The 27,558-nt window shown below is 43.6% G+C and overlaps 1 protein-coding gene across 3 annotated transcripts in view; it reads left to right on the forward strand.

Moving 5' to 3' along the window:
* ZNF423 (zinc finger protein 423) overlaps positions 1 to 27,558 on the forward strand; it is a 227,824-nt gene that overhangs the window by 16,908 nt on the left and 183,358 nt on the right. For all 3 annotated transcript variants that reach the window (XM_056500807.1, XM_056500808.1, XM_056500809.1), the window contains one exon: positions 24,193 to 24,252. In XM_056500807.1, coding sequence (XP_056356782.1) covers positions 24,193 to 24,252 — 60 coding nt within the window. The remainder of the gene's footprint in view (positions 1 to 24,192; positions 24,253 to 27,558) is intronic.

Genomic DNA, 27,558 nt, shown 5'->3' on the forward strand with positions numbered 1-27,558 from the left:
TTTTTCTTCCGTATCAGAACTATGTTTTTTCCTTGTAACCTGTATCACTACAGGAGGACAAGATTTCAGTTTAAGTTACTTTAATCCCCTTTATTCCTGAACTCATTATAATGAGAATGGCTTTTAGTGGGCAATATTAACCCTTTGCATCCTGAGACTTGAGAGCAATTCTCTTTGTGTTATATATACTGTGCCATCCCATGGTGGGGGCTGTAATCATGGCAGATGAAATTTGGAGTTATTTTTGCCCAGATACCCCTAGGTTTGCTTTGTCATAAAATGGAGTAGCAGTAACCATAATCCTCCTTTAAGCATGGTGTGAAGCTTTCTACTCCACTCCTACTTTTACCTTTGTTCCACTGTTGTTGGGTGCTCTGGCCCTTGTCTGGCCTCCTGTTGGGTTCCTTGAAGTGCAGCTGCTCTGCTTCCAGCATTCCTAGACCTCTTTACAATCAGCTCCATTTTGGGAAAAGGAACAGAGGAAAGGGAAAGAGGCCTTGAAAATGTGAAGGAGGGGATAGTCGGAGGATATTGTTTATTACACAGCATAACCTGACTTAGGTTTGTCGCTGAATTTGGCCCTTAGTTATGTCACACAGGGCCACTGAAAAATGAGGTCACATGCATCATTTCGGCCTGGTTTCCACCAGAAATGGGATTTTAGACACATACCCTTTGCTGATGGTCCAGTCTGAGCTGGAGTCTCCATGCAATAGGAGGGGGTGCTGGTCAATGGTAGCTGTGGTCCCAAACTTCTACAAACAACAACAGGGTGAAGGAGGGAAGCCCTTTAAATCTGCTGAGAGCTTCAGCAAATGGTGAGCAGCTCATACAGGCAAATGCAGTGTGGGAGAGGCTGCAGCATGTGCGAGAGGGGATGTGATGACAGGTTGGGCCAGTCCTGGCCATGTTCAGAGCTCCCTTTCCTTTATTCACTTTGAGATAAACAGTTCAGCTGTGACTGACAACAGTTCCAGGCATTGTCTAAATTAAAGCTGAAGTGTAAGTGTGGTCTGATAACTCATACCCACATATTGTGTTAGTACTTCTTAATGGGCTCATCAGCCTTGTCTCTGCAGGTCTTATGCTTTAGCTTTGGAGAGAGAAGCACTAGGTGCAGGGGTGGGATGGGGCTGGCATTGGCTGGAGGAAGCAAGGGATGGGGGAAGCATTTTGTCCCTTAGTTTGCATCCTTTCTGAAGCTGCCAGTCCTGAAATAATAGCCCAGGAAATTGGCCATGGGCAAGTTTTGCTGTGCTCAGTGCCCAGGGACTTGTCAGTGGTGGGGAAGTGGTGAGATGGATTGGCACAGCCTTGCATCCCTCCCTACATAATTTCTTTCTGAATAACAATTAATTTGGGAGTGGGAAAGTATAAATTTTTAGACTGAAAGCTCAAATTCAGAATGAAACCCACTTGGACAGTAGAATGTGTTCAGTTCATTGCAGATGAATGCTCAGAGACTGAGCCTGAGGCAGCAATAGGTATATATGGACTTGATATGGTTAAAAAGGACAAAAAATTTCTACAATTTCTCTTGCCTCTTTCCATCCAAGCCTGACAAGTTTGTAGAAGCCTTGTCAGTAAGAGCAGACTTGTTACTGAAACCTGGCTCCAGGTCATACCCAGTGCAACCCCTGGGTGATGGAGGGCACTTCCCATACCCCTAAGAGGAGACATGGTCTAACTGGGAGAACTCCAGAAAGATCAAATATACCTGCTGTGGCTTAGCAAAGGTAGCTACCGCAATGGGAGTGGAAGTCCTCAGAACAGCATTCTTGTCAAGTTTCCTTGACAGAGCTCATCCCTTTCCCTCAGGGTGTCATTTTCTACTTGTATTTTATTGACATAGAAATGACAAAATGTAAATGAAGGTGGCAGTCATCACCCTCACTGTGGCATAAGTCATGGCGTACGGGGTTGGGGCCCAGCCCTGGAGCAGCTCTGTGGGATGATGGGGTGGCTGTCACTGGTTCTTCAGTGTCCCCACAGCTCCCTGAAGGACAGGGGATGTCCCCATGCACACCGCGTAAACGCTAAACACCAGCGGGTACAAAGACGCTCCAAAACCACAACCGGTTTGTGTGGTGGCATGGGAGAGCGAGTAAATCCCGCGCAGAAAATGCAGCGCAGCTGCCCTGTGATTCCGGCCAACAGCCCCGGCCCCCCGTGTCCGTGTCCGTGTCCGTGTCCGTGTCCGTGCAGCGCTGGCTCCCGGGCCCGGCCCGCGGCGGGCGGCACCAACAGCCCGGGGCCGGGCAGATGGCTCCTCCGGGCCGCGGGGCCCCGCTCTTCTGGGAGCGAGCCCCGCTGAGACTGCAACAACAGCAACCCGGGAGCCGGGCAGATGGTCTGCTGCCGGACGCCAGCATAATTGCATCAGCTGGTTACTTCTGCAGCCAGCGGAGCCTCCTATTTGTACCGCTCTGAAATGATCCTGATTTGTTTTCCTTCTTCCCCCGCCCCCCTTTCCCTGCCTTGTTTAAGTTTCTGTAATTTTTGTGAGGGATGGGCTGAGGCCGGGGGCGGCCATCTGCCAGAGGTGTCGATGGTGGGGTCCCTGCAGCAGCCCGACCCCTGAGCGGGCGAGGGGCACTGCTGCGGCCCCCTGCTCCCGCGCCGCGTGTCGCTCGGGGCTAGAATGAGGTTGCGAAGAGAAGAGCTGGACCAGCACGACCCTTTCCAGCCTTGGTGGTGCACTGCAGTCTCAGTCCGTGTGCAATACGTCTGCCAGCTCCACCTAAATTGCTCCACATAGCCGAGCTGCCGCTCCCTGGAGCACGCCAGCCCGAGGTCTGAATACTGCAGCAAACCCCCTCGGGTCCCGGCGCGCTGCCTCCCCCTCCCTGGGTCGGCACCTCGGCGCTGCTGCTGCAGGAGCGCTGCCGAGATGTCCGCTGGCGCTGCTGGGGCTCTGCAGCCCTGCTCGCTCGCCTGCCACCCTCGCTCCTCTTTTTGGGCTCTTGCTTCACAGACAAAAGATCTGCCTCTTCTAATCGGGGACTCTTCTGTTTATGGGGATTGCTGGGCTGCGCTGACTTTCTAAGACACAAAATATTTTTGGAGGGTAGGCAAAGAGTCCCTGGGGATGGCTGATGTCCCTGTGTTGTGTCGCTAAGTGTCTCGGTGCTTCTGTGCATCTTGCTCTGGCTTCGGTGGGGTAGAGGCCAGGAACGATCAAGTGGCGCCTGCTGCTTGCTCTGGTTTTAGCTCTCAGCATGGCACAGGTAGTTGCAGTAGTGCTGATCTCAAGTTGCTGCTGACCCAGAGGTCCTGTAATCCCTAATAGTAGTAGGATTAGATTTTTGTCCAGCCAACTCGTCTTTTACTTACGCTTTTTATTTTTTTCTACTTTAGCAATACTTTATGCCCCAGCGGACATACATTCTGCCTCCTCCATTGACCTTTGCCTGGGCACTCCAACTCCTAGGAAAGACTGCCCTCCTTTTGGGAGAAGCTTGTCAACCTGGGCCTCCCCTCTATGCTGCCCTACCTGCCCCTTTGTCCTTTTTTGTGTGCAAGATTGATTTTTGTTGCTCTGAGCCTGTGTCTGGCCCCCCCTGTTCTCATTAAGCAGAAAAAATCTCTCACTTCACTTTCTAGGTACAGGACTGATTTCTATGGGGGTAATTTTAAGACTTTGGTTTGTACCCATCTGTTAGACTTTTCCACTGGCATTAAATGTGTGAAACTTGCTGAGTTCAACTGGCTGCTGTGTAACACTGCTAGTGCTGAGTTTCTTATCGGTGTTTCAGAGAGGGATGGGACATATGGATGCACTAAGGGTTCTTAAAGCACCTGATAATGTCCATCTTTATGAATGGAGAGGGACTGGCCAAACTACTCAGCTTCAGCTGCTACAGCACTGTGGTGGGTTCACTTAGCAATGGGGTGGTACCAGTATAAAAATGCTATGTTGTCCAATTCTTTAAAAGTCCTTTACCTGCCAGGAATTCCAAATATACAGCTGCTGGTGTTAAACCAAAACTTTGCAAATCTCCTGTTGTGCTCTTCAGGATCAGTTCTTTTTTCTTATTTTTTCCTTGGAGTCTGTAGGTGTGCATAATTATATGTATTTTTGAAAGCTCTAGCTATGCCTCATTTAAACTTCTGCAAGCATCTTTGTAAGGTCAATTAAATGACTACAGAAGAAAATTATCAAAAAATGAAATGAGGGAAATATGCATTTACCCAGATGGGGCTTGCAAGCCAAGCAAAATGTTGTGTTAGCCCAACAAATGGGTTATTTAAGCAAAGTCCTACCAAGACAAATATAGGAGAGTCAAGGCTAAGTGAGTTTTGAAGCAATACAGGATGTGACCCTCTCAAGTTCAGTTATCAGGATTTCACAGGTTGAGAAGATGGGCCTGATTTTAAGGTCCACTTGAAAATGGCATTGGAAGGACCCTGGTAAAAGCACTCTGAGCTGGGTTTTTCAAGGACTCCCCCCAAAATTCGTTTTGGGGTCTGAACAACTGCACCATTGAATTCCTTTATTTGCACAATTTGAGTAGTTGCCAAAGAAGCCAGTAACAATGAGGCTGGTACAGCTCTACAAGAGGGAGGATGTGGTGGTGTACCCTGAAAAAGGCACAGGGGAGGGTGTTTTCTCCTGTTTTCTCACTGTGTCCAGCTCTGGGGAGGAAGCAGGTGTGAGTGGCTCTGCCCACCCCTGTGCCTTGCAGGGCTGTGACCTTGTTCCTGGCACGGTGTGGAGCAGCATCCGGCCCTGGGACAGGGGACAGGCCCCAGTGCTGAACCAGCATCGGGGGCTTGTGGAGGCACACAGGGCTTCAGACAGGAAAAGCACAGATGCACTCACAGGCTTAATGCTGTAACTGCATTTCAAGGAACTGATTCTGCTGCACTGAATTAAATTCCCATTTCATTTTCATCAAAGTTAAAAGCAAAAGTCTTGTAAGTTACTGGATTTGGCCCAGTGTGCTCACAGTCCCTCTGTTGCTAATTTGAGAAGAATTTTTTTTTTAAAGTACCTTAAAACAAGAGGAAACTGTCATATCCTGAGTGATATCCTGTGTGCTACAGCAGTGTTCTTGCTGCTCAGTGATCAGAATTTCAGCTTAAGGGAATGAAATCCAATCCATGTAAAAGCTTGTTTTCTTTGTGGAGATCTTGTCCTATTGAACAAGGTATTTTCTGATGGCAAAATGCAAATCTAAAATCTATATCCAAGTGAACAAAAAGATTAATTAAATTAGCTGACTGGAGGAAATTCGGAGGATGCTGAGTTATTGATTTGATTTTAGTAAATTCATTTTAATATGCGAGATTACATTTTTAATACTTGAAATTATCACAGTGTTTCATAGTGCAGTTAATTATTTCTCAAATTGTATATGTTGAAGACAGCTGATTTGGTATCCAGTGCTGCCTGAGTGCTGATGTGCTCTCTGCCATCGAGTGCCCCCACTTGCAGGGAACTGCAGTGCCCAGGCTGTCCAGTCCTGCCAGGCAGCTTTGAGGGCTGATACTTTTGATTTACATTTTTTGGCTTGGTGCTATTCTTAGAGGATTTGGGAAAATGTCTGTCCTTCAGCACCATTCCTGCCTGAGCAGTGGCAGGGAGCTCAACACTGAGCCACAGCAGGAGATCTGAGCATCTTCTAGGGATTGGCAGCAAAATTCCTGTCTGTGTCGCCCAGGAGCTGGGTGATTGTTTTTCTTTTCTTTCTTTTCCTTCTATTTTTGTTTAGGGTTTTTTTGGTTTTTTGGCAGCCATCTGCTGTGCCCAGCTTCCTTGGCTTGGGGAGATGAGACTGCTGATTCCCAAAGTGGCCAGGAGGCAAGAAAGTCAACAACTTGGTCCCCTGCCTGCCTGCAAGGGCGGTGGGGCTGGCAGGGTGGCTGGCCAGGTGGGCGCTGGTGGCACGTGGTGCCTTCTAGCGTTGTACACCACAGGGAGAAAATCTGCCCAGCACTCTTGTTTGCTCATTGTTATGTGGTATGAGTGGCCAAACGACAGAAAGAGAACAAATGGGAGTTTTGATATCTTGGCAAAATGCTCTGCAACCTACCAAATGTGCCCTCCTTGCACACCCAGAGCCAGTGAGAGGTGATCAGCCTGCCCTGCTCTGATCCCACAACAATTCTGGGTATAAAGCACAGCAGACCTTGGGATTATTTTCTTAACACAAGTGAGCATGCGAAACCAAAGGTATTGGTCAAAAAAATGCTGACCTAGCAGGTTTTAATATGACAGCTAGTATGTTTCACCACCATTGTTTTACCCCTTAGTGGTGCTCAGAGCTGCTGGAGATCGCTGTGCTGACTTTGGCTGTGACACTTCTGTGTGTCCATGGGCCTGTGAGTCAGCCTTCAGCATCTCTGAGTGAGCTCTGCCTGTGGAGAGAGAGGCAACAGCTACAATTAATTTAGCTCTGCCCACAGCATCAGGGGGTGATTTACTCCCATCTTTAGTATTTGAAGTCAAACTTAATGGAGATTGATATGCTGACTCCTCTCCTAAGTTATTTTATTGGCTTTTTAACCTGAGTATATCTGTTAAGGTGTATATTTGCATTGCTACTGGAAAGTTGGAAGTATAGTTAATTTTTCTGTTTTAAACTTGATATTAATCTGCTTCATATTTTAAAACAACTGGAGAGCACAAATCAATATTTTAGAAATATGCTAAATAACATTTTTTATTAAGATAAAAAGAGCATTAAAAGGGAAGAGGAAGGTGCTGTCCATGTTAACATAGATATGGGTGAGTGTGTTAGCCCACAATAAGCAGTGCTGTCCATTAGCTGGGGTGTAGGCATGGGTAGATTTGGTGGATGCTGAGGATGTGGAGGAGGATGGTGAGCAGCCTGGCTGCCTGCTGGCTGTCCCCTAGCACCCCTGCCCATGCAGGCAGGGTCATATGACTGTTCCTGCCTGGCACCACAGAGCTGGGCTCTTCTTCCAGCAGCTTGATTCCAGCATAGCAAGGACTACCTGCTGGGAAGCAGGGAAAGAGGATTTCTGTGAGGTTACAAACAGGGCTGTTTGTTTGGGTTCTTTGGTACTTTTTTATTTATTATTTATTTCTTCTTGTCTATTAAGTAAAAAGTGTAAATGTTTAGCAATGATAGGGTGGGGAACCACTTGAAACACTGTTGCAGCTCTTGAAAGACAGTATTTCTGATTTTGAAGCCTTCAGTTGTTGAAGCAGGGCAGGAATGTAAGAAAATTCATCTTCCCCAGGTGACTATCCTACTTTGCCATCCCAGCTGTAAATTGGGATGAAAATGATCCTTTGTCCATTTCAAACTTGTGCCTGGCAGGACCAATTGTGTATCTATAAACCATTTTATTGGAAAAGCTTATTGTAGCCAGGAAATTACTTTTAAATTTTGGAAAATATTTGTTGACAGTGTGAAACCTGATTGTTACATAAAAAATTCTAAAAAGATCCCCAAATCAGATGCTCTTGCTAAAAAAAGAAAAGAAGTTGCAGGTATGTGTACAAACATACATAAACACGTAGATATATTTATGCTGTGAATCTGTGATACCTCCTAAACCAAGCCCCAAACAAGTACATCCTGCTTGGTAACACCACTGAGCTGATACATATTAGCAAAATAGTATTCTGGATGGGTAGCACAAGAAATATCCATGTTTGGGATAGATTTAGCTGTCTTCTTAAAATATGGTGAAAATTATTGGTGAATGCTTTGACATCTAATAATGGCTCACCCCTTCTATGCAGGCATATTCATTTTAGCTCTCGAACATCTGTCCTTTTCTCACCTCGTGTTGGACACACAGACAAAGGCTGAGGGTGTTGTCCAGGAGTGATAATGTCCCATGGGGGTGGGTAGAGGAAGGGATTCTTTTAACAGTGTTTTTCTCCGTGGGTTTGTGTGTTTACAGGTAGATCACCAACAGCTGTCTTCAAAAGGACAATTGTTCTCATTTGTGGTTCTCCCCCCTCATAGTGCAGCCACTGTGCTGTGGCTAAGTGAGGCTGGGTGGTCAGAAAGGGTATTTATAGCGAGTGTTTCATGTTCTTGTCTAATATGCAAATGTTAGATTTAATTAAACGAGAAATAATTTTTATTCAGAACTATCTAAGCCTCCAGAAACAGAAGGCCTTCAGGATTAAGCTCATGATAAAACATGAATGATGGAGAGATTATTGTACTGGGGCTTTATTTGTTTATTTATTTTATTTAGAAATTAATCTTATGTTAGACTGAGAACTCAGTATTGTGTTTTCTACTTCACTGCTCCCTGGGCAGGACCTACTCCTGCAGAGGAGCTGAGTGTCTCTGGGTAGCAGAGATCAGCAGTGTCCTGTGGGGCAGTGGCACCTTGCAGAGCCAGCACCCTCTGCTCCAGAGACTGCAAGCAGGAGGGCAGCACCAGCCCTGCCAAAGATGTGCTGCCTCCTCTTCCTCACGGGTGCGTAGGAGAAGCTGAAATTGGCCTCATGAGGGTGAGCAACCAGGAGCTGCTTCTGGGAAGCAGTGAGAAGATCCAGACTGATAAATGATTTCAACAGGATAAACACATCACTTTCTCTCAGTCTCTCCTCATTTGGGAGCATGTCCATCTTTTCTGCCCTCAGTTAAGCTCAATTAAGTGTAGAAAGGCAAGATCTATCCTTTTCATCTTAAAAGTTGCAGAATAAAAATTAGGCAGATAGGTAGGCTCTTATTTTTCTTGTCTGTCCTGTGGGATGTTTTCAGAAAATGTTCCTAATATATGTGTAAGCTACTTTCCAATTTGCTGGTAAATGATTTTACTATTCCAGCTCTCAGATTTTATTAAATTTGAATTTTTGTTCTCATTTCAGTCCATAGAAGTGCAAAAGACTTTTTTGAAACCATGTGCTTTCTGGCATTTGAAATAAATTATTTCCAATCCCTATTAGGTTAAAAATAAAATAATCTGACTTACATATGTGAATCAGACTCTAAGGTTTAGGAAAAAGAAAGAGTGGCAGGAGGCAATGGCATAAATTGTTGGAGACTAATTCCATGCTATGTATTTAATGTTAAATATTTTGTGAGCATGTGGATCCTATAGCTGATCAAAGCTATATATTATACTCTGTGAATGAAGAGTTAGTGTTAATAGCTGGAGTAAAACATGTTTCTAGCTTTGCTTTTTTTCAACAGTCAAGTTAAAATTCTCCTAATGTTTTATTGCAACAAGAGTTGTATGATATTTTTTCTGTCTTGTTAAATTTCTGTGCTGTTTCCGCCCTCTCCCCCAGTGGCAATGTTGAATCTTGTTTTATAAGAGAAGAATCATTACATATAATCAAGTAATTTAAACAAATGATCTCTTAGCTCAAGGAGACATATACTGTAATATAAACTGGCTGAAATGAAAAGCTGCTGTTCCAAACCATCACGCTGTATTTTTGAGTCATTAAAAGCTCTCTCATTTTGGTTTTGCAGCCCTGGCTGACAGAAGTTTGGGGATTTTCACTGATCTCTAACCTATTGGCTAGTGCTTTGAAGACACAACAGTGATGGGGGTATTAATCTGTCTTGCTCCCAGTTAAAGTGTGAAGGATGCTAACTTGCTGTCTGTGAATAATGTGGTACTACAACCCCAGCTATGGTACTACTGCCTACAATGTCAGTTGTGGGTGCTTCTTTTCAGATGGAACAGACACACAGGCCTGTGGAAGGTGCACTGCTGGAGTAAAAGGGCTTTTTGAAAGGTATTTCTTAAGTTACAGATTTAGAAACATGAAAGGTTGGTTTCTTCACATGTACCTGTTGTTTGAGGGAGGAAAAAAAAGTGTTTGACAAAAATGCAGCTGGCTTCAGCCATTCATTGCTGCACTTCTTCATGGGACTGACTGGTGGGACATCCAAGGTGTGGGGAAGGAAGGGTGAAGCTGGAAAGGGGATGCTGGGAGTGAGCTGATGTGTTTCCTGCTCACCCTGGAGTTGCTTTCCAAATTCCCCCCTCCCCTCTTGGTCATTTCAGAGCGCGTGTCACATTTCTGAGGGTACCCATTAAGCAGTTGGGCTGTATATCATTACCCTGCTGCCTCTTTTATGATCTTGTTACTTCCACGTAAATAAGTGATGAATCTGGTTAGAAGAGAAGGCTTCACTCCTAATTCCACTGATGCCAAAAGCCCCAAACCAGACTTTTTAAAGCAATCTCCAGGTTCAGCTGAGTTGGGGTAAGTGTGGCTTTTTAGGAGAGTGATTTGTGGTCTTGAACAGCATTTATCATATACGCACAGATGTGGGCAACATTTTTTAATCAAAAGTGTACTAACTTATTTAAAATGCAAGTGTGAGTAAATGTCTGTAGATTATTATTTGAAGAGCAGAATATTTTTTTACTTTAGGTTTAAGAAATTAGAACAAGTGTTATCTCTGTCAGGTATTCTGTACCCTGAAAAGATGAACAAAAATGACCAGGCTCAGTTTTTGCTTGAACAGGAGCCATTCACATGTCCGATTTTTTAAAAGTTGGTTAGTAATTCTCTTGCCAAAATACCAAATCCTGACTTTTAAGTAGGACTTAAGATGCTGTATAATGTTAAATACCTCAAGCTTTCTAGTCTTTTATATGTTGGAGCTGTTGGTGAGCAGGCATGGAGAATGTGCTATTGCTCTGAGTACTCAGAAACCAACATGCCCACCTTGGTGCCAGGCTGTTGAAGTGAGAAATGTGCAAGTGCAATGTCGTTCATATTTGAAGTAAAATGTTCCAAGCTTATTTGAAAAGATGTATAAGAACACTCTCCATCACCCTGAACTTGAATCCAGGAGATAATTTTAGTAGTCTGCATTTAGGGAAATGCAGGCTGAGGTGTGCTCAGGCTGCTCAGAGGCAGTGCAGTGAGTTAAGCTGTGGCAAAGAGCTCACCAACAAGGTACCAGCACTAACCAGTGCACAAGACAGCCTCTGGTATGGGCAGGGAGGGCTGATGCCAAAGGACTGCCATGGAAGAGCTGGGGTCAGGGGCATGGCCAAGCCTCCCTGAGTGTAATAGAACTGCAATGACTTGTATGCATTTAGAAGAGACCTTTTGTCTGCTGCTCCTAGACAATCACAAAACCTTGGCTTAAAAAAAGAATGATTTCAAGTTTTTAGACAGATTGCCTGCATGATGGAGAAGAAAGGACGTCTGTGCCTTTATCGATTTACAGGGCTGGCTTTCTGATCAATAGGAAGTTTTATATCCACTTGAGTGGTGCTCACCTTAAGAGCCCATCCCTGAAGGCAGTCAGCACTAATCCAGAGGGTGGATTCCCAGCACACGCTGTGCCCGTAACTCGCTTAGGACGGGATGGCCGCGGTCGATCCCTCTCTGCGCGAGCTCTCCAGGCACTTCATTCATCAGTGTCTCAGTGGTTTCTGTACGGATGCAGGCATGGCCAAAGCAGGACTGCACCACGAAACATGAGTAACCATGGACCAAGTATGAACACAGCTTTCATCTACCATACAATTTCTATAAGATTCTACCAGGAAATAATAAAAAAAAAACAAAAACCCAGCAAAATCTCATTAAGAGAGAAAAATAGAAGTGCAGATAGGAAATACATTCAACTGTCATAAAAATTTGTAGAAGAACTCTGCTTCACTGACCCTTTGGCTATGGATGAATTTTGCCTGGGAAGACAAATAAGAGTTCAGCTAAGTGGCCCTGTTTGTCTTGACTGTAAATTAATTATCTCAGCCTTTTCCATAGCACTTAGGTTGGAAGGAAGTTCTTTGTTTTAAAAGGTAGGTGTTTGTGTGCTGGTATTTTTTTTTTCATCTCAGTTTAGCTTTTATTTAGGGAAGTAGGGCTATTTTCTCTCTTCTTTCAATCCCCATTCATTTAGTCCACTGAAATTTAAATGAAAAACTTTATATGCAAGTTGTATCTCTTAAGTAAACTTCTATCAACATAGAGACTTGAGTCATGTGTGGAAATCCCCACGCCCTGTTTCCAAGGCTTAGCAGCACTTGTAGGAGACAGCACTTAGAGTTTTTGGCAGTCTTCCTCAGGACAGAAGACCAGAAATCAAAACAAGAAAATAAATATGACAAGGAAATGTTGCAGAACACAAAGCCCTGACAGGAACACTTGTAGTAGAGGAGCAGACACAATAATACTATTTGCCTCAAGAAAAGATGTTTTGAGTTAATGTTATTCCTCATGGTCTCTGCCTGTAGGAGAGGCATTTTAGCAGCTCTGGAGGCAGAGGCTGAAAGGGCTGGTGGCCTTATGAAAGGGGATGAGATGGTTGCTTGTGCCCGCTCTTTTTCTGCAGCTGCATTGGGAATCACTGTCCCAAGCGTTGCATTTACTCTTAAAATGGGCCTTTCCTTTTTACATCACAGCTGCACATTTTGCTGGTTCGTTCCCTCCTGGCTCCCCCAAAATTGTAAAAAGTAGTACTAATGAGACTGCTCCAAAGTACTCACTTGACATCTGCCTTGCATTTCTGGATGGTGGCATGGGCACAAGCATGTAGACAGGAGCAAACATGCATTGACACAAACGTGTCAGGGCAGGGGACATTTGCAGAAGGGACCTGACCATGCAATGAGAGCAGCTAAACCCCCCTCCATGGCTGGCTGGAAAGCTCTGTGGGCTCCTGGAGGAGAGGTTTGCTCAGCCTTGGTTTTAGTTTTGCTTTGGTTGCATCATGCCTGAATATTCACTCTTGGTGGAGAGCAAGATAAGTACGTGTCCCTTCAGCATTTTATGAAACAAAGTAATGCAGATATCTATAAGTGAGACATGACATGAAGCGTACAGATAGTAAGTTTGGAATAGTTCTGGGAGTTAAGAATTTACATGTCTTTATTAATTATTAGATGTTATTAGTGAGTGACTAAGGAACTGGGAAGCTCTAAGCGTTCTTTTGAAGTGGTGTACCCAAATTAGGCTAAATAAATAAATAAATCTAAAAATGTTGGGGAATGTCTGCTCTAATGAATTTTCTAAATACACAAATCACACTTATTAAATCAGTGGATCTTTTAACTGTAAAAATATTATTACTGTTACACTAGGGAAATCCATTCAGAATTATAAAATATTTGGAAACTCTTTCTATGTTTCATTTCAGTGGAAGGGTTATATGTTCAATAGGAATAAAAGGAAAAAGGTACACTTTGGGATAAAGTTTTAAAAGCCAGTTTTCCCCCTTTGTGTGTGTGCCAATTTTCAATAAGAGCTGTGTTATCCTTTTAGTGTTGTTTAAAATAAACTACATATAACAAGATGTTGAAATTTCTTTATGGTATGTTAGCACTAAGGACAGTTTAAGGGGTTGTAAAAAAAATATTAGTTTTCACATTATGGTGATTGTGTTGATTTTTCTGCAAATTAAATTTGATGCTACACAGGGCTATATGCGATATATGCAACTTTCTCTCCCTCATTGTAATTTTTATCACCTTAATGGAGCCAACAAAGCCTGTCTTGCTAGTAGAAGAATCTCAGCTAGGGAATGCCCCTCAACCTGTGTACTAAAATTCTGCAGTAGAAAAGTGTGGGGCATCCACTCACATAAATCAAAAGGAGGAGGCAGGATTCTCCATGTATTAGCTTTGCTCCTGCTTTTATTTATCCTTTTATCTATTTTTCACTTTGCATATTATACCATTTTTGTGTCCCTTCATCAAAACATTTAAGTTCATGTACAAATAAGACAGACTTTACTGTAGTGTTTAAGAGGCAGTACAGAAAGATACATTGTTTTATTATTAAAATACAATTTATGAACCAGAAATGATCATAGATGCAAATTTATACTTTGCACATTTTTTTTCTTAATAAGAATATGTATATTTCCATCTGGGGAGAAAGCAGCATTAAAATGAGCGAGCCTGGGGAGTATTGCCACACACACAGGCACACACACACGCATACGCTTGCATGCACAAAAGAGCCACAGTGAGGGATTGCTGGAGAAACGAGCTCCTACCAATGCCTGGTGAAACCCAGCTCTCTCCAGGAAAGCTGGAGCTGGGCTGGCAGGGCCTGGGATGGCACAGAGTGGGAGCATTGACAGCCTGGGGTGCTCAGCACTTCCAAACTTGGCCTTTCTGAGAGGAGGGGAAAAGTGGGAAATAACACCACTCACCAGATGGGTTTTCTCAAGCCCTCGTAGCTCTAATTAAAATGGCTGGTCAGGAAAAGCCTCCTCTCTTTTCCTTTTTCTGTCCTACCCATGCTGCAAACATAGTTTGCTAGTGAAACAACTTCCAAGTTTGAAGGATTTGCAGTAAAAATTGGTGTATTTTTTTAGGCTAAGGTGTGGAAATCTGGTCAAAGACTTCTTTTCAGCTGTGATTAATAGCCCTGCATGCTGAATGGGGTATTTGTGGAGGGGAGTGTGATGCTAAACAAAGTGTTGGGTACAGCAGCTCTGCTTCTGCTGGAGCTTGCTGCAGCTGGAATGAGGGCTTTAGGCATAGTGTAGTAAAACCTGCTTTGAAGAATTATGAAGTAACAGTCTAAAACTTGTGTAAGACTAGAGTTGGTTGTGTGCTTTACAGTTTCATTAGTGTCCCTCAAGGTAGTTGCTTGCTGTTGAAGTAATTTTCTGGGGTTTTTTAATCGTATTTGCAAGTGTGAATTTTTCATTGGTATATAAACCCTCCACCTCAAACTTAAGTCTGAAAATTGGGGCTCCCTGCCATCTGGAACTGCTCAGATCCTGTGAAATGGGAGAGGTTTCATTGGCTTCTGTTGGGTCTGGATGAAACCAATAGTGGAAAAATAGCCGTGAAGTGGAACTTGATTTATGATGATGACGAGCTGGAGAGCTGACATCAGCTCCTTGTCAAAGGGAAGGGAAAAGGCTCCTTACTGTCCATGGCAGTAGGGTCTGAAGAGATGTGGCTCTTAGTCTAACCACAGCAGGTGGGACAGTGTTGTTTTTGTGACTTTATTACAGAACTACATGTGGTTGGATGGATTTGACTAAGCAGAATATGGAAGGGTGATCCCCTTTACTAGCAATGGGGAGCTTGCAGTTTGAGGCAGGATGTACTAGTCGGCTGGTGTACCTAAATCTCTGTGCTTTATCAGAACAAGAGGTAATGCTCATCTGCTCATCTGCAGATCCTGGTTACCTACTTCCATTCTTCCTGAGTTTGGTTCCTGTTTCCATATGTGTAAATTATTTTCAGAATGTTCCTCTTTCTTTTTGTCATTAGCCTGTACTAGGTGTTAATTTTTCAGCATTCTAGTTAGGTGTCTTAATACAGGGCCAGCATAGGTAAACTTATTAGGTGTCCTGCTTATAAAGAAATGTTATAGCTCTAATGGAAAAATAGTGCTCTTCCCCATCTTTCCCCTGTGTGGTGGTTTTGTTTTTTTTTTTTGTTTTGTTTTTTGTTTTGTTTGTTTGTTTGTTTTCTTCCCCAGAGAAGCAAAGTTTGCAATAAATTTGGCGTGGTGAGACCCTGCATTCTCTGTGCAAAGCCCAGTACTTGAATTTCATGGTGCTTTGACTTGGTTTTGAAACTTCATTTCATTACAGCCCTTTTGTTATGTTCAGGAAACAGTCAAGGCCTTTCTGGCATCCCTTTGGCCTGTGCCCCCTTCCAGCTGAACTCTGCCATGTGCACCTTGTCTCTGCCAGCTGCAAGTCTCGGGTATGCTATCTTCCAACAGGCAGCCCCATGTGTTTGCAAACATTGTTTTGGGTGGTACCTGACATTTGTGTATCTTCACTCAATATCTGTGCTCAGAAGTACATGGGGGTAGCAGAGCCATCACAGCACAGCTTCTAAACCCAAAGTCTGGAGTAAGGTACAAGATATTGCAATTATTTGAGTAACACCTTTGTTATTGCACTTGCTGACCCACATCTGGTCTGTTACTTGCATCATTATTATCTTGTCTTTGGATAAGCACAGCCTGCTTTTGGCATTTCTAACAGGTCAAAGGGTCACTTAACAACTTGCAAATTCAACTCATGGATTTGAAATCCCGGCCATGAATTGAAGAGGTGGTAATCTTCCTTTTCTCTACTTTCCTTGCTTTGGATTGGTAGGGTTTCAACATGTAAATGTGTCTGTCATCCAGTTGCATTACAAATGGAACAAGAGTATTTAAACCCTTGGTTGCTGAAGTAAAATCTGCAGTTTTTATGAGCAATGTGGAGACTGCTGGATTCACCTGTTTTGTTTCACTTGAGCTTTAAAGTGCCTGCTTACTCATAGTAGTTCTATTTTTGAAGGAAGGTGCAGACACTATGGTGACAGTTGCCTTAGAAATGCATATAACAATGCAGAGACGAGGGTGCCCACAGGCAGCTGATTCTTGCTGTCCCCTGTCCCTGTGCACAGAAATTGCTCACCCTGCACCTCATCTCCTCATGAATCTCCACCTCCCTCACCACCCTGCCTGTGTGTGGGGTGGGCTGGGGCTCAGCCCAACTGGGGCAGGTGAGGGCAGGGACTCTGGCTTCTCCCATCCATTTCCAGTGGGGCTCATGGCAGATGATGGGTCTGGAGGTGCAGGATGTCAGTGGGAGATCTGTGTCAGGCAGGAATAGGCCATCAGCAGGATGGGTTGCTTGAGCTGAGTGAGGTCCACTCTGCCAGTCTCATGGCCAGGCAAACTCCAGGCAGAAACAGCAGAAGAAACCTTTAAATTCCTGAATGTTTCGTAGATTAAATACCATGTATTGCAATTAAAAGAAAAAAAAAATCCACTCTGCCCTTTGGCGATTAACATTTGATGACAAGCTATAGGAACCGTCAGTGTGAGTATTGATCCCAAATGTATCATGGGGTATCTGTGGGCCCAGTTTTAAGAACTACAAGCTTAATGTATTGCATGTATAAGATGTTGATCTTGATGGCAACCTGAAACATTGACTGCATTTTATTACATGTAACCCTTGTATTTATTTACATAATAAATTTGGATGGGAAATATCTGTCTCCAGTGAAGTATGTGAATTAGAAACACAAAAACTAAATATGAGCACTGGGAATAAATACACCCTGGCTTGTGAGTCAGGTGTGCAGTCTGTGGGAAGGGCTGTGATTAGCCATTATGTATGTCCTACAGTCTTTCTTGTCTTACTGAGATGAGATTTTTATTTACAAGGCTCCCTTTCTCTGGCTGCAGTTCCATTAAGTTTTGCTGTAGTGTTGGAAGAGGCAGGCCCGTTAGCTGCACACAGATTTACTGTGCGAGTTTAAGCTAATGGATACTTATCAGGCAGGCTGTATTTGGTGATCGTCCATCATTTGCTCATTAAACAGTGTATCTAAGTGATTCTCATTTCCTCCCTGCCATGTCTGGAAAGGAGGAAACTAGACACATTACGATGGAATATTAATGTCCTGGAGGATTTAGCCACCCATAATTAGATCTCCTTTGCATAAACCTGCTAGTGCTACCTTATTTTGTTGTTTATCTTGTTCTCCTTAATCACCTTCACATCTTTTTCTGTTCCTAACGATCTTTTTTTTCAGTTTCCCTTTGTAATTCTGTCCCATTTGTCTCATCCTTCTTCCTTTTTTCCCCATTTTTCTTTCTTTTTTCTTTTTTTTTCCTTTTCCTTGACCTAGTGAGCACAGCAGTCTGGGTTTCCCCACTCCTCCCTCCTTCACACAAAAAGGCTGACTTTGCCAGCAAAACCCACAGTCTCTGCCAAGCCCTATTACTGACTTTGGAGAAAAGCAGCTAGAGAACTTGTGCAAATTTAGGCTCTGAACTAGCTAAATAAGCCATGTCAGTAAACCCTCTTGTCTTATTCCCTGGCCTGCTGGCTCATGAAAGGACTAATACATAACGGTCCTATTTAAGGTGGAAAAAACCCTTGCTGGCCGAGGGCCACCAATGGCTGGATCAGCTGCTCACTCAGGAGAGAACGGGGAGGTGGCTCTGGAGCTGCGAGCGATTGTGCTGAGGACCATGCACGGTTCCCATGGGGGATCCCAGGGTTAGGGCATGGGCAAGGAATATACCATCGCCTCTCTGGGGATGCCCTGGTGTCCCAGTGCTCCTTCCCACCAACCACCAGGGCCCAGTGTTACTAAAGCTGGATGGAAATGATCACACGAACAACCAAAATGCCGTGTAAACATGGGGAGACCTGAGAGGAATCCTCTGGTGAAGTTGATTTTCCAAGGGGAGTAAATTGGCTCTAGTGGCTGGTATAAAGCACACCCAGCAGCTTCTGTCAGGTATCTTTGTGCTCCCCTGAATGTTGGTACGAAGGCACCAGGGGGATCTCCTTTTCCTTTCTAGCTGCAAGGTACTGTAAATGCGTCGGGATACACTCACAGGCATCTATTCTCAGCTGTCTGACAAAACCCCTCAAAACTTCCTATTTTCCTGCCGAACGGGAAGGTTTCTCTGCGCACAGTGGCGGGAGAAAGCCCCAGCTGCTGACAAAGAGGGGCAGCCTGGCTCCTGGAGGAGGCGATGCCTGGCTCGGGGCCGGATCTGCGCCCTGCAGCTCTCCCGGGCAGCGGCTGCAGCTCTGCCGCAGCGCCGCTGCATTTCATAACAAACGGGGCTGCTTCTCATGCTGCTGCTTCCCTCCTGCTGCAGATTTTTGTGCTTTGCGGACTCTTGTCTCGCCGATATGATGGAGAATCTTATCAGGGAGCATCTAAGGCGGAGAGTGGGAAAGCCTTACAGCAAACTGGGAGGTCTGAACAGGAGGGGTTGGCTGGCTTCTGCTCAGAGTAGCCATTTCCAATTCTTTACCTCTGCTAGTTGTGGTGGCAGCTCCCGGGGCTGTGCAGGGCTATCCTCTCTGGGCAGGCTCAGCTGAGCAGAGGTGTTCTTTCAGTTTGAGGTATCAGCCTGTCTGCACCTCTCCAAAGGATGGGCTCTAGATGCACCCGGAAAATACCAGGCTATTTAAAGTGTAAAGGTTGTTAACACCCTTTGTACTCCTGCCATGCCAAGCAGCTGGAATGTGACTGCTCTACAATCCCTAATCCACAAAGTTTTGAGCATCCTCAGCTCCCTTTGACTTTGTGGAAATGGAAGCTGCTCTGCATTTTGCAGGATTAAGAGCACTGTATCAAATCGCAGGCTGCCAGTGCTGTGGGATGAGTCGTGGCACATGAATGGTGGTGGGATGGGGCTATTCTGTGTCCTATGCTGATTTGGGAGCATGTAATTGCATATGATGGGAGGGATGGAGCAAAGGCTGGGTAGGACAGCACAGTTGTGTGTCTGAAAGTGGCAAAGGAGCCTGAAGATTAGAGAAGATCACGGAGCTCCTGCGTGCAAGTACCGATAGCTAGGGCAGGAAAAGATGTGATTAATGTGTGACTGGCTCACAATGCGGCTTGGTGCTGGAGTATTTCTCTAGAGGGAAAGCTGTGAGCCTTGACACGTACATTACAGCTAATACACAGGCATCGGTGAGACTTCCCTGTGTTTATCTGAGTGTTCTGTCACCAAGAGAATCTAACAAAATCCTCCAAACTGAAACAGTGGCACCAACATTTTCTGCACTTTTGTGCCTGGTGTTTTCTAAGGTTGCTGGCAGATGAGGGGGTGGCCCTGATCCTGAATGCAGTGCTTGGTAACAGCCCTGATTCAGGAAAGTTCCGCCCATCAGCTGTGGGACATGCTTCTAACCCATTAGATTTCTCAGTAGTTCCTCACACTCTCACAGTTCCTGACGTTTTTGTTAGTGAACTATGGTGGTTTTTTATTATGGGAAGTGTTAAACTGGTCCTTGTGGTCCTTGAAGCCTGTGTAATAGGATAAGAGAGCATACACATGCCATCTGAATTACTGAGGGGCTGTTGCTCACTTGTAAAGCTTGATTGCATCTAGAAATCAACATTTGGTGTAGAAGCATCTTACTTTGATAAGGTTAACTTCTTTCCTGGGAGTGATAAAGTGTTAAATAAGCACTGTGACTGTGAATGGAGTTCAGGTAATGGTAGCCCCATAAATAGATGTATTCACTCTTAGGGGAAATGATACTGAATCCTTTCAGAAGTTTCTCTGAGCACAAAGAACTGAAATCTTTGAGCCTGCAGCACTCGTGACCTAGCAATTAAATAAGCATCCTTGGAGAACATCTGAGACAAGCAGGCAAAATGCAAATATTTGGCATGTGCAGGAATGCTGTATTGTGATGTTGTCATTGCCCACAGTTCTTCCCTCTGTTGGCTATGTGCTTGTTCTGGCTCTTGCTTTTGGGCCCCACAGTCAGCTGGAGCAGAACTGAGGTCTTCTCCAGGCATGACAGCAGGGAGTCCTCCTGTGCTGGGGCAGAACAGGGAAGGGAGGCAGATGTGTCCTTCTGCTGCCAGCAATGACCTCTCTGTGCCGAGCCTCAGGTGGGCAGTCCACAAACTTTACCATGTTTTGAGCTGACTAACAATAAGAATTTCTATGCTGCCAGACCCTGGCTATTTTCAAGTCCCATCCAGCCTTCCTGAAGTGTGTCAGCTTCATAGATGCAAGTATGAAATGCCTCCAGAATTTCAGGAACTGCTGAGCCTTCACCATCTTGTCACCAGGATTCTTGAAAAGCAGTTGGAATTCATACAAGATCTCTAGTTGCTCTGGAAAAATCAGGCTTCTCAGTCTTGAATGGTGCTGCTGTTTCCTGTGGTTTTCCCAAGCTGCAGAGTGTTTCATGTACCTGGGTGGCTCCTGCCCATGCTGAACATCAGCCTTGTGCACTTGGGTGTCCACACATTCAGAGGGATTAACTAGCACAGATGGAAGTGTCTAGTCCTTGACTTTGGTAGTATGTCTAGCTGTCTCAGAAAATGTATTTTCCTGCTAATGAAATGGGAATTATTCTTACTTGGCAGTGTATTTTGAGAGTGATTGTTTTGAATGCTTTGTACCTCTTTCCTGGCTTTGTTTTGCCCATTACCACAAGTTAAATAACAGCATCTACACGGTGAATATTGATACATGTGGTAACCTGAGCAAACCTAGGTTTCAAGGAATGATGACAAAAATATTAAGAAACTGAATATTCATCTTAAGTAAATAATTCTCTGGCTAATATTATGGACTAAGGGTATTTTTTATTTCATTCTCAGTAGCAAGACCTGGAAATCCCTTCACAGCCATAGTGACCAAATCTGTTCTGGGTCCACTATGCCTCTATGGGAGGGCTTGCCAAGTCCTAAGGCAGTCCCTGGGAATGTCCCCAGATGGGGTCTGTGGGATTCCTCTGCGCTCTGTGAAAAGCATCATGTCCCCAGATCTCCAGCCTGGGAAGCCTCTTCCCGCTTCCCTATGGCTCCAGCAACAGATATGTGCAACTGAGAGCAAATTTCAGCTGAAAATGCTTCGCTGTTGAAGTTGACTTTAGGAGGAAGAAAATGTATTTCCTTCTGACTTCCATGGCTTCTGCTCACTGCTGAGGTTGAGGAAAAGCCAGCAGTGACACCACTTCAAATGCTGGCTTCTTAAATAACCATTTCTATCCAGAAGATTAGGCAGCCACAGAGGAACCTCACAGCTCTTGGATTTATGCCCATTATGGAGAGGGAGCAGAAGCACATGGAGTTTAGTGTCCCCCTACAATTACACTTGCTCTCTGTGACAAAGCCTGATCACCTATTTTTTGCTTCAGCTTCACAGATGCCATTTCTCATCAAACCTTTGGGGCTTCTTAAAGGGTGTATAGACAAAGTCTTTTGGTCTTTCTTTTCTGGATATGGCTGCTTTTGCTCTTTGTTTCTCTCTGCCCACTGTCTATCTGGGTGGGTGGATGGGCAGGTGAGAATAAAGTGCTTGTGTCAGTTGATACTGCAATTCCTCTTGGAATAGACTTGGCTGTTACATTTTATTATGGTTTAGCCTCTGAAAGATGATGTTTGCTTAAAAGAGTTAAATAAAAAATGGAAAAGCAAAGGGAAAGGTGGTGGTAGTGTTGTGAGCAGCAGCTGCAGGGTGATGTGTCTGTGCCTATGCACAGGAGGCTCCATCCCACTGGCCTCCTCTTTTCATGGTTATGCAGCACTGTCAGCTCTGTGGTGGGTCTGTGCAAATAGAGGGGGAGACCTGAAACCATGACTGCAATAATATAAAGTGAATTTCAGTGCCGTTGCCTCCACGTGAGTGTTCTCTGTCCCCTTTTCAGTCATTAGGGAGCAAAGCAAATTAATGCCAACAGAGGCTGATTCGAACCTTTGCCCTCATTTAAGGGATTCCAAAAACCATGGTTTTGTTACGTGCTGGAGCCAGCTGCCCTAGAGCAGCTCAAGGACTGGAGCAGTTTTTGGTGTTTAACCAACATAAAAGTCAGTGTGTTGCTAAAATTGTCAGTGACCAGTGCAGATCCATATACTACTCCTTGACTAGGACCAAATTTCTCTCTTTTATGTATTTTTAGCTGACTGGGTTTTTTAATCTCTCTTTCCAAGACAAAATGTAAAGAAGTAAAAAAAAAAAAAAACCACCTCAGCATAAAAGTAGTATATAAAAACAATTCTCCAAGCAAAACAACCAAAAAAGCAGTCAAGGATAAAATAAAATTAAACATTCCCCTTGTCTGTTTTGAGTAAGGTACATGAATTTCCAACTTGGCTTATTTAGTTTTGGAGCAAAAACCCTCCCAGGTGTATATAGATTTTGATGTTAAAATGAGACATGCATTTGTGTAAGACTGAAATGGTATTTCAGATAACTGCATCCAGAGTTTTCTATTAAGAGATGGGTCAAAATGGGAATGAGCTGGTGACTTACAGAGCACAAAATGGTAGGTGAGCCCTCAGGAGGGAGCACACGCCAGCCAAGCCTGCTCTGCCATCGTCAGGGAATAGGGCCAATAATGGCTTCAATAAGCTTCTAGCTTTGCCTCTTGTTTTCCCTCTGTCATTTTGGAATTTAATATTATGTGACATGGCCTTTATGCTAACATAGACTCTGAAAAAAGTATAGCCAAGTCTCAAGTATGATTTCTCCAAAGAAATTGCTAAAGATTTAAGAAAACCAGAGTTTAAGAAAACCAGTGTGTTCTTCTGTGGAGCACACATTTTTCTATAGTTTGGACATAAAATTACATTTCTCAAAGTGCTGCCTGTTTCAATTATATTCTCTATTCCTAATGCTATATGATGTTACCACTAACATCAACCTCATGCCAGAATTCTGCACTGAAGTGGGGGGAAAAATGTGAGGAAAGCATAAAATCAAGACTCTTGTGATGCAAATGTCAGTGTAAATATTCACTGAATCAGGTTGGCCTGAGCATACAGGGCTGGTCAACAGGGGCTGTGCTTGTAGCTTTGCAATATGGTTTGGATTCCAGTTGCAGAATTCTACAGAATGTTCATTTCAATCCAGCATAACTCAGATAAGAGTGAGCAATTGTTCAGTGTGTGGAGTAAATAATGTTAATCAGAAAATAAAGACCTATAATTTAAATTTGTTTGGTGTCAGGGTGACAGAGTGGGCAGGTTATGATGATAAACTTTTGCAATTCAAAGGAAGAATTTCTGCAGTTGCTGCTTTCAAATGCCCAGTATGACATTAGTATAACCAGTGCTGATTTCAGTAACAGCAGGATCAGGCACTTTTTTGCCTGGCTTGTTGTTGGCTGTTCTTAGTTATTTTTAAGAATGTAAGAATCAAGTGGCGTTTACATAATGCTTAACAGGTAGAAGGTTTTAGCTATGTCACTGGCAAGTGCTGGGTACTGGCTCTGACAGCCTTCACAGCAACAACAAATTTAAAAGCAGTTATTTGTGACTACCATATCACAGAACATGGTTATGCATCAAAATAGTATTTTTTAATTCTGAAAAATCCCTGAAGATATCACTGGGTTTTGAATATGGCAGATGTGTTAGTATGTTAGGATGACATAAGTCAGGCAATTTTTCCTTCACGTAGTTCTTTACTATGATCTGTTGAAACATCCATTTCAAAAACAAACTCTATATTTACAATGGCAATTTTGCACATGCAATTTGTGAATGTACAACATTTCAAATATGAATCCTTACCATGCAGTGATGTTTAAACATCTATTAAAATTTCACATGAACTTACTGCCACCCATTCATGAAGAAACTGCAAACACAAATCGCATATTTATGTTAAAAAGTAGGAAAAAGTCTCTTTACTAAATTTCCATCTTATGAATTATTTTATAGGAAGCAGTGAGTTTTTTTTTCAGCAGTGGAGAAGTCTGTTTTAATACTTAATGTCATAGTGGACCTAGTTTTATGATGACTTTGATTTCCAGTTGGTTTTAGCAATCACAACTTATTTTTGTTCTTTTTCAGTTGAAGAGGGTGAATCTTCAGATTTTGCTTTGACCTGGGACTCGTCAGTGACTCAATCAGGTAAATATTTTGGGTTCTTCTGATTGCAAAAACTGCCAGAAAGCTGCCAGGCTTTTTACAGGAACTGTATTTTGTATGTCACATTCCTGTCTCAAATCCAAGACTACCCACTGCAACACAATTTTTATATCAGTTCCATATGGTCAATAAAATCTATTACACACAGAGACTAATATACTCTTATCCTCCAGAGAGCCATTCTTTCTTCTTGTGGGCACACTGAAACGGGTTGTGATTTCTCCAGTATAACCACTTTGAAGTTTTCTGCAATGGGCACTGTTACACACTCATTCCAATCTAATTACATAAAAGCTGCTTTAATAGGAATTTTAAGCCTCGGTTTCAACTGGAATGTGTGTATTTCTCTTCTTGGAGCAAATTGGAAAGTACTGTCAGGGCTGGAGAATAAAAGTGGTACATCACCATGGTAGAAAGATTTAAAATTTGAATGAGCTTTTGGTCAGCTTGACAGTAATGAACATGTGTCTGAGGCTCGATCATCCATTTTAGGTCAATAATTTGAATTAAAAGATGCTCAAGAAACTGAACAGAATAAATCAAGTTTGTCTGAGTAATATGTATTGATAACACAAGCATGAGAGTGTAAATCTCAGATTAGTTTGTGTTTAAAGTAACTAGCCACATCTCAGTCACCATGCCCCATGTGAAGATATTTTGCTGTCTGTTTTTAACATCTATGAGATGCTGAGAATATTTTTGATTTTGAAGCCAGTAAATCTATTTCTGTGCTCTCTCCACACTGGACTGTGCAATGGTATTCTCTTAAAAGCTCACCAGTGATATGAAAACAGCTGAGAAACTGAGCAGTAATAAGAAAACCAACAATGGTGCTGCATTCCTGGTTAGCTGGGTTTTGTGAGAGTCATGGGGAGCCTGGCTCCCAGGAGACACTTCCTTTCTGAAGTGAGCGTCTGTCTGGCCTCAAAGGCACAAGCTGCCTTTGCATGGCACTTTGTGGCCTTTCACTTTGTACCCACTGCGCCTCAGATGCATCTTCTGGGGCACTGGGTGCATCTTCTCTGGGCACTCTGGCTCTTTGGAGGGGTTTGTGCTTTCACTAGTCTTTGATAGCAAATATTGCTGCTGCTGCTGCAAACCCCCAGCTGTGATGTCGAAGGCCCCTTTGTGCCTGGAGCTAACGGTGCATGAAAAGAGCTCTCGCCAGCTCTCTTGCTTGACCTTCATCTCAAACAGCACTGGAGCGGAGTTACCGGTGTTATCTATCACAAGTCTGGAAGCCTATTAAATTCAAAATAGGCTATGGTTTAAAACAATGACAAAAAAAATTTCTGTGCACAGCAGAGTTAATTTGGGGTTGGTGTTGGTGACTATGCCTTAAGTAAAATACAGATTATGAAAGGCTTTTACTAAATTAGTTGAGTCTCCATTTTTCTTCATTTACTCCCACAATTACAGCTCTCATTCAAGACGTCGGATGTGGGAGAAAATGTATTGTATACATGATTTATGGCAGCTTTAGGAAAATGTGTGTTAATTGGGGGATTTTCTTCTTAATGCATTTAGTAGCTACAGATTTCAATCTTGTATGTGTATAAAGATGTAGTTCCGTATCCTGTCAAGCTGGGATGCAGTACATGGGACACAAGTTACAGGCTGCAATATGATTGAGGAACTACACAGAAAGAGCTTAAGAAGCCCAAGTTTGTAGTGGTGTGGTTGTGTGGAGTCACTGGCTCTTGTGTGGCGTGGCTCCTCAGCTATATTCAGTAACTGAAACCAGTCCCTCAGTCCCAGTGTGCGAGACTTTCATTATGTTCTTTTATGATCTTCCTGTTTGCATTAGCTTCAGTAGTGTGATGTTGAAGTTCAATAAAGGGTGAAAAAACATGCTTCAATTTCTTGTTTCATGCCCCTTCCTTCCCTGGCCCAAAATGACAAAATTGCCTCCCCTTCCTTGACTCCCCCAAAAGGAAAAAAACCCCAAAGGCCAAACCTGGGACTTGTTAACTCTGAAACATTTGCCAGATGTTTCAAATTAACATACTTCTCTCCCTCTTTCTCCTGTATGTGTTTGTACATCTCTCTGTGTGTGCAAACACATACAAAATGACTTCTGAAAAATTCTTTTGGCACTCTGCACAGCTGCTGTGGGCTGGGGGAGTCATGGTCCCAGGGTTGGGTGGTATGTAGGAACAGAAGAGCTGTTACAGGTAGAATGTAAACTTTAAACTTTAAAAAAACATATATATTTTTTTTTCTACTAGCAAAATAATTATATAGGTGCATCTGTGGGAAAAAAGGAGCTTTTGCTGCTATATTTTTGTTTGTCTAACCAGTAGAAGCTATTCTGGAAACTTTTTTTGTGAGCATGAGTTGAGTCTGCAGTCATGTCTAGGTGACTCTGATGATCCTCTGTCCTTGGTGTGCCAAACATAGGGCTCCAAGCTCAGTGTCTCCTGGGGGAGCTTCTCTGCCCCTGACATGTTCTGAGGGTGCACAGCCTGTGCATCCCTGACCACACCATGGTACTGGGCAGGGGCTGCTTATGCAGCCCATGGAATTTTGGCCGTGAGCATCATGGCAGCAGAAATCCTGTGCTCAGATGGGTCTGTTTGGTGATGGCTTGGTACAGGACCATCCTTTTTCCTCTGGCAGAGTGTGTGCACAAGTTTTTGTCTGCTCTGGTGTAGCTACTCATTCCTGGTAAAATCTGCCAAGGCAAAATGCTTTACAAGAATCCAACCTATGGTGTAGTTGCACTGAGGAGTTTATTCCAGTATTTCAAATGCATCTAGAAATAGTTTATTTTTTTTCATAACAACTTAAAGGCTGCACATAATAACTTAGAGCATCAAAAAAACATAGAAGAGGCAGAGGCTGCCCTTGCACCAGGGTGAGTAATCTAAGTGTCCACCAGTACGGTATAACAATGGGCATATAGCAAATTTCCTTCCTCTTCAGGTTATGTAAACATCTTTTCCTTAATGTAAAAGGAAGGAAAAGAAAAAAGCTTTTCCTTTCCTCTCTAAATCCAAGGACTTAATTTGTTGTTAAATAGCTGGTCAGGAGTGTTTTGCTGCTTAAGAGGCAGAGATGTTTTCTGTTCCAGAGGAACAGGGTAGCTGAGTACTTCTTCCCCCTGTTTTCCCCCCTTCCCCTTAACAGCACATGCAGCCCATGCAGCCTGTCTATCCTATTCCAAAAATGTCACTGGGGGTGGACTGGGCAGGGCTGCTGGGGACCAGGCAAGTGCCCACCTTTGCTCTGCAAAAGGGGTTCTGGCTTCTCAGAGGCCAAGATGAAAATAAGGTTCAATACTTTCAA

The sequence above is a fragment of the Oenanthe melanoleuca genome, chromosome 11 (genome assembly GCF_029582105.1).
Source record: "Oenanthe melanoleuca isolate GR-GAL-2019-014 chromosome 11, OMel1.0, whole genome shotgun sequence".
Lineage (NCBI taxonomy): Eukaryota > Metazoa > Chordata > Aves > Passeriformes > Muscicapidae > Oenanthe > Oenanthe melanoleuca.